This window comes from Bison bison, unplaced genomic scaffold, assembly GCF_000754665.1.
Source record: "Bison bison bison isolate TAMUID 2011002044 unplaced genomic scaffold, Bison_UMD1.0 scf7180017864313, whole genome shotgun sequence".
NCBI lineage: Eukaryota > Metazoa > Chordata > Mammalia > Artiodactyla > Bovidae > Bison > Bison bison.
The window spans coordinates 1,841,750-1,848,849 of record NW_011494885.1 but is presented as its reverse complement, the minus strand read 5'-3'; the positions used below and the strand labels follow the sequence as shown (position 1 = coordinate 1,848,849).

Below are 7,100 nucleotides of genomic sequence, written 5' to 3'. Positions count from 1 at the left end.
GCGGCCCTCGCACTCATAGCGGAAGCGCATGCCGCGCTGCTTGGGCTGCTCGGTGATGACCAGGTGTGGCCGCGGCCCGGCGCCCGCGGCCGGGGGCACCAGCGGCCAGGGTGCAGCCCCAGGGCGGCGGCGTGGCAGGGGGCGGAGGCGCCGCGGGGCCCAGGGTGACGGTGCTCAGGGAGGCCGCCCCGCGAGATACCAGGCGTGGCAGCCCCTCGGGGCCGGGCTGCGCCCCCTCCAAGCCGAAGCCATTCTCCTTGATGTACTCGTCGATGATCTCTGCGGGAGAAGCCAAAACTGGGGGTGACGCTGATTGTTAAAAGAAAAGGCTTGTTTAATCCCCTGACTTTTGCCACCCTCTCCATTTCCCGTCCATTCGTTTCTTCAAGACAGATTTCTTGTGGGTGTCACACACACAGAGTAGGGGCTTCAGCTCTGAATACACAAAAAAGCCCCTGCCTTCCTTCTTGCAAATAGACCCCCAGCATGCCCAGTTCTTAAGGCCCTGGGGGTCGGCCTGGTTTCTCCTTTTCCTGCACCCTCATGTCCACTCGCCTCCGAAACGGCTCCTGCACCCATGCCTCCATCACCTCTCACCTGGATCAAGGTAAGACCAAGTCACAGGCACCCCTGCCTCCATCTTGCCCCATTTAATAACAACAATAACAGCCACTCTGCCGAAGCTTCATCTCAGAAAGGAGCATCACCATCCAGCGATCAAGCTGGAAGGATGCCATGTTTGTCAGTGGCTCAGGATCCCATATCCACTAGGTCCAATCCGTGAACTTTTCCTGCGCGCGCGTGTGTGTATGCTAAGTCGTCAGTCACGTCTGACTCTTTGCGACCGTAGCCCACCAGGCTCCTCTGTCCATGGGATTTCCTAGGCAAGAATATTGGCGTGGGTTGCCATTTTCTCCTCCAGGGGATCTTCCTGACCCAGGGATCGAACCCGCATCTCTTGCATCTCCTGCATTGGCAGGATTCTTTACCACTTAGCACCACCTGGAACTCTCTCTCCTGCCTCTCCCTTGAATATACATGTATAATCCCACCACTTCTCCCACCCCCACTGCCTCCTCCCTGGGCCGCCCTCCATCCTTTTCCATCTGATCACGGCTCCTGGTCCCCACCTCCCCTCTTCCAGTGTATCCACCACACACAGCCAGAGGGATCTGATATCAGACCCTGTCCTCGTGTGCACAGAAACCTCTAGTGGCTCCCATCTCCCTACGAGTCAGTCAACAGCTTCCCCATATAAAACTCCCCCCAGACTCCATTCATCTCAGGAAAACAAGACAAAACCCACACCCCTGGCCTTAGCCACAGAATCCTGGCTGTCCTGGGCCTCTTGCCTCCCACGGCCCCCTCTCACCACATTCTGGTCTCTTTTGTGTTGCACCTACCAAGCCCGGCCCTCTTCGGGGTGTTGTACTGGTTCCTCCATCTGCCCGGTCCCCCTATTTGAACCATGCTGGCTCCTTCTCGTCCTTCCAATCTCAGTTCACCTCTTCAGAAAGGCCTGATCTAACATATTTTCCCCAGGCCCCTTCCTGTTTATTTCCTTCAGAAGCCTTAGCCTGATCTAACATCATTTTGTTCTTTATTCCTTTTCCTTTGGTCTCTGCCACTAGAGTATAAGCTCCAAGAGGGCAAAGGCTTCGGTTTGGGGCCGAATCCACAGCACGTGCTCCATATAATGCACTCAAGGAATGAACAAAAGTTGTAGTAATAGTAACTAATATTAAAGGCAGCTGGCATATGCTGAATTTTCACAAGTGCTGCTAAGTACCCTGGGAGCACATGACTGTTAAAATCCCCCAGCAGTCCCAGAAGTCACACTGTGACCTCTCTGCCAACAAGGAAAGCCAAGATCCCCCTCTGTGAGCACTTGGGACTCTTAAGCCTCCCCACCCAGACCACCCTGTGATACTTACCCAGTTCATCTGTGGAAGGAAGAGAAAGAGAAAGGTAAGAAAGGTGAGGTCCAGAAAGTGGTCAAGACTTTCATGTTTTAAGACAGACCCCCCCAACCCCCTCCCCTCCTGGAACCCTTCCCTCTTCCTCCATCCTGAGAAATCCTGGGATATTAAGCCCCAACCCCCATCTCTCACTCCTGGCCTCCTAGGGTTAGGCTACCCTCAAATGCCTCCCCTCAAAACATTTAGACCAGGGATTATGAAACATTGTTGAAAATCTGATGAAAAGCCAAGGGTTTTATCACCAGGGGAAAAAAAAAAGGGACACCTAAGATTCTAAACAAGGGAAATCCCTAGAGGTTTGGTCATTAGAACTCTGTGCTTTCACTATCAAGGGTCCAGGTTCGATCCCTGGTTGGGGAATTAAGATCTCACAAGTTCTACAGCTCAGCAAAAAAAAAAAAAAAGATTCTGAACAAAATGTGAGGGTGTACCCCTCCCTAAAGCCCACCCGAGACCCCAAGATATCACTTGCTGGTGTCTGAAGCTCCAGGGAGGCTGATCCTCCACCCTCAAGCAACCACCTGCTCTGCATCCCATGCTGGTCCCCCAGTGGTGCCCACCTGGGATCCAGGATTCACCCCTACTTCCTAAGGAGGGAATAACAGCAATGCTGAGGAAGCCCCTTATCACCTCCTCAGGAAAGCTCAGCCCTGGAAGGGACCATGGCGGATCGAAACCAACCTCCCACCATTCCACAGACGTAGAACAACAGGAGTCCTGAGGGAGCAAGCAAGCCTGGAGGGTCACACAGCCAGGGAGGGTGGGCGGGGTCCGAGGTGCCCCATCCACGGTGGCCTGCGCTGGCGACTGGCGGCTGGATTATTGCCGAGCTGCTCAGCTGCCAGATCTGTCCTCCTCCTCCACTCTCTGGGAGTGGCTCCTGGCAGCCAGACCTTTGCTCCTTGGAAAGCAAGCAGTCTTCCTACACTTCTTATCTCATGTGATCTGTGAAGTCAGCAAGGTGAGGAAGACACCCCTACTTGGTAGATCGGGACACTGAGTCTGGGAGAGAGGAGGGGACATACTGTCACTCAGTGGCAGGGCCAACGTCAAGTCACTTCAACTTGGAAACACCTTCTCAGGCGTCCATGCTGGATAACCTGGGGCTCCAAAGATGACTTAGCCTGTGTCTGAGCCCTCAAGGAGATCCCAGGCTGCGAGGGGAAACTGAGGCCCGGGCAAATTTGACTGAAGCTCTGGAGTGCTTCTGTTCAAATCCTGGCTCTATTCCTTGCTATGTGCTAATGTGGCCTTGAGCCCATTACTTAACTTTTTGTTGTTGTTGTTTAGAATTTGGGATGTTTTAGTTGAGGCATGTGAACTCTTAGTTGTGGCATGTAGGATCTAGTTCCCTGACCAGGGGTGGAACCCCGACCTCCTGCATTGGGAGTGCAGAGTCTTAGCCACTGACCACCAGCGAAGTGAAAGTCACTCAGTCGTGTCCAACTCTTTGTGACCCCATGGACTGTCCATGGAATTCTCTAGGCCAGAATACTGGAGTGGGTAGCCTTTTCCTTCTCCAGGGGAAGTCCCTTAACCTCTTCTTGTGCCTTGGTTTCTTCATCTATAAAATGGGACATAATAATAATGCCCCTCTTGTGGGGCTGTTGTGAAAATTAAATGAGCTGATACGCAGGAAGCACTGAGAACTGCCATGATAGTAGGTGATACAGAAATGCTGGCTAGTGTTGGGTAAGGCGTCAGAGACATTATTTTATGAATTTGGGGAAATTGCTTCTGCTCTCTAGGCCTCAGTTTGTCTGTCTATAAAATGGGGAGGTTGGAAGACATCATATCAGAATATCAGGTGTGGAGTCACACAAATGTCAGTTTGAATCCCAGCTGTCACTTGCTGGCTGTGTTGCCTTGGGCAAGTCGCCTAACTTCTCTTGAGCCTCCTTCTCTATAAAACGAGCTCTGATGTATCTCAGGCATTAGCATGAGGATTTAGAAGCACACTGGGAAATTGCTTAGTATAGAGTCTGAACACTTCAGGCCCTTCATAAAGCTTAGTTATTAGTTTTTTTTTTTTTAATTATTATTATCTAAAATCCTCTTTCAGTCAGGAAATGTTAGGGATTTCTCCTTATTCAGCGTCTGCTCAAATACCAATCTACCCCCACCAACCTCCTACACAAACTTGCCACCATTCAGGTGGCACTGAAGCACACTTGAGCAGCTGTCTTTCTCACCACTTGCCTCAGGGGCCTTTGCACAGGCTAGTCTCTGCCAGAATGCCCTTCCTTCAGTTCTTTGTATGCCTCCTCCACTTTCAGGTCCCCATTCAAACGTCTCCTCCTAGATAGGTCTTCCCTGACTCCTTTATCCAAAGTAACCCCCAGAACCCCCACTCCAGTCACCCATAGTTAGGTGCCTTGGTTTTTATCATTTTCATGACACTCGTTAGGATTTGGCATGACCTTATATTACAGTGATTCGTATCAGCTGTAGACTGTGAGCACCAGAGAGGAGGAAACACGTCTGCCCCTCCCCACTATACCCAGGGCTCAGTATGTGTCTGGTCCATCAAAATGAGGGAAAATTTCCCTCCATCTCAGTTCTCCCATCCCCACCTTGCTATTTAGGTGTCACTGATCCCAAGATTTGTTTATAGCCTTTATCACATTTTACAATCCTACAGTTAATTCATTGTGTACCTAGCTGCCTCCACGGAGCACTATGAGGGCACAGCCAGGGTTGTCTCAGTTACTGCTGAGTCCTCAGCACTGCCTAGCACAGGGCCAGGTAAGGAATAGGCACTCAATATTTATTGAATGGATTATGGCAAAAATTACTCTTAATTGAAACCAAAGATCTAGGTCTTGGGTCAGAAAAATCTCAGCCTTGTTCCTTCCCAGAAGCAGTGCTTGGGAGGACCTGTTTCCAGTGCAGCTCCCACCTTTCAGAGTCTCCCACTCAGAGATCTGTTAGAGAATCCACAGGCCCTCCTCCACAGCCATGCCAGCACTTCTGGGGTCCATCCCAAGATTCTACCTCCAGAGAGAGGTTCAGACCCAGCCCTCAGGGGCCACGGATTCAATTCCTGACCTGCAAATTCCAGCACACTTATGAGAAAGGATGTCATCCTTTGGCCATGGTTCTGTATTTCCTTGGTCAGCGCTGTATATTGATTGGGTGCTTTTTTTTTTTTTTGCTGAATGACACGTGGGATCTTAGTTGCTCAACCAAGGATTGAACCCATGCCCCCTGCAGTGGAAGTGTGGAGTCTCAACCACTGTACCACCAGGGAAGTCCCATGAATTTTGGATGGCACCATGGAGGGGCAGTATAGACTAGTGGTTCTGAGTATCTCTTGAGAACTTGCTAGAAATGCACATTTCCAGAGCTCATCCTGGACCCACTGAATCAGAAATTCTCGAGGTGGAGCCCAAAGATTTGTTTTTAACAGCTCTCTGCTGCTGCTGCTGCCAAGTCGCTTCAACTCTCTGGGTGATCCTTAAATGTGTGCCAGATATTGCTTTAATACTGTCATTGTTTTAATACTGGTACTGTTTAGCTGTTATCAGCTCATTGACTCATCTTGGTCCCTCTAAAAGGGAGGCATTCATAGTATGCCCATTTTACAGATGAGAAAAACTGAGGCCCAGAGAGGGGAAATGACTTGCAGACAGACATTCACACAGTGAAGGGGTGGTGGAACCAGTATATAATTATTACCCTCTGCACTATCATAGTTAATCTCTAAAGAGGACTCTTCGAAAGCGAGTAAGTGGTTAGTTATACTTGCCCAGCTCCTTATCACCTGGGAGGTAGGGGCATCTGGGGACCCCCATCTCAACGGGCAGGGAGGGACACAGGCTGAGGAAAGCTGAGGTGGACCTCTGCAAAACCCCCCAGACAGAGGCGTGCACAATGCCACCTCCATAGGATTCCCTCTGCCCCGTCCTGAGAGTGCAGACGGGCAGCAACTGTGGAGGGCTGCTCACCCGTGGTCCTGGAAACGGCGAGAGAGAGCGAGGAGAGATCAGCGGACCCTGCAGGGAAGGAAGCATGTTCAGGAGGTGATGAAGATGCGGCGGGAAAACCAGGGAATCTTCCAAGCTCCACCCCGTTCCTCTTCTGGCACCGCCTCTTTGGGTCAGGCCCCTCACTCTTGGCTTGCCTGGTCTGGCCTTACTTACTTCCTTAACTCGTGGACAGGTTCTCTACTTTCTCTCAGTCACCCTACCCTTCGTCACACTCAGACCCTGCTCCTTCTCTCCGTTAAAAAGGCTGAGAAGGGCCTGAAGGAGCCCTTATGAACCTCAGTTAGAAAAGCCCCAACCCCCTCCCTTATTTCAGGGTCAGACCCTACCCTTCACTTTTCCAGTGTCAAGCCAGTCTTCTCCCTCTCAGACCCTGCCACTTCTCTCCTGAGGCAAGCCCCACCTCCTCTTTCTTCTCTGAGTCAGACCCCGCCCTCTTTTTTTCAGAACAGGCCCTCCCCCTTCGCTCTCTGCCAGAGTCAGGCCCCGCCCCTTCTCCCTATCCGAGTCTGTCCCCGCCCCCTATCACCGTAAGCCCCGCCTCTTACTCTGAGTAGGCGAGAGCTTGCTTCCTTCTTTGCGTTAGGCCCCGCCCCCCTCATCGCACTAATCTAAGACCCCGCCCCCTACTGGGAGCCAGGCCCCTCCTTTTTCTCCCTCTCTGCGTCTGGCCACGCCCAATCCCTCAGGAACGGCTTCCGCTCCTCCTTCTCGGAGTCAGGCCCCGCCCCTCCCCTCTGTCGTCGGGTCCCGCCCCCTTCTTTGCCTCAGGGTCAGGCCCCGCCCCCTTCTCACTCTATAGTGGGACGCCTCTCTCTTACCTTGGACCGGACCCGGTCACCATCCTCTGCCTCCTTCCTTCCCTTTGATATAGTGTCCCCAAACCCTCACACTCTCCCCGCAGAACCCCTGGACTCCTGTAGGAACTCCCAGACTGCTCCGGGACCCCCAGAACTCCCGCGTCTCCAGTCCCACCCCAGACTCCTCTCCTGATCCCTGGCCCCGCTTACCCAAGGGCCCGAGCTCCGGCGCAGCGGACGATCTGGCGACGCGGCGACTCGGCATGGCCCAACCAGTGGGGACTGACGGCCCGGAGGCCAGCCCAGACCAAAACACACACACGCGGGCGGGCAGA

General features: G+C 52.6%; 1 protein-coding gene across 1 annotated transcript in view; it reads right to left on the bottom strand.

Moving 5' to 3' along the window:
* RELB (v-rel avian reticuloendotheliosis viral oncogene homolog B) overlaps nt 1-7,100 on the bottom strand; it is a 28,823-nt gene that overhangs the window by 21,285 nt on the left and 438 nt on the right. Inside the window, 5 exon segments of the mRNA XM_010852688.1 lie at nt 3-103; nt 105-279; nt 1,935-1,943; nt 5,927-5,974; nt 6,976-7,096. Of these exon segments, the coding sequence (XP_010850990.1) occupies nt 3-103; nt 105-279; nt 1,935-1,943; nt 5,927-5,974; nt 6,976-7,096 (454 nt within the window).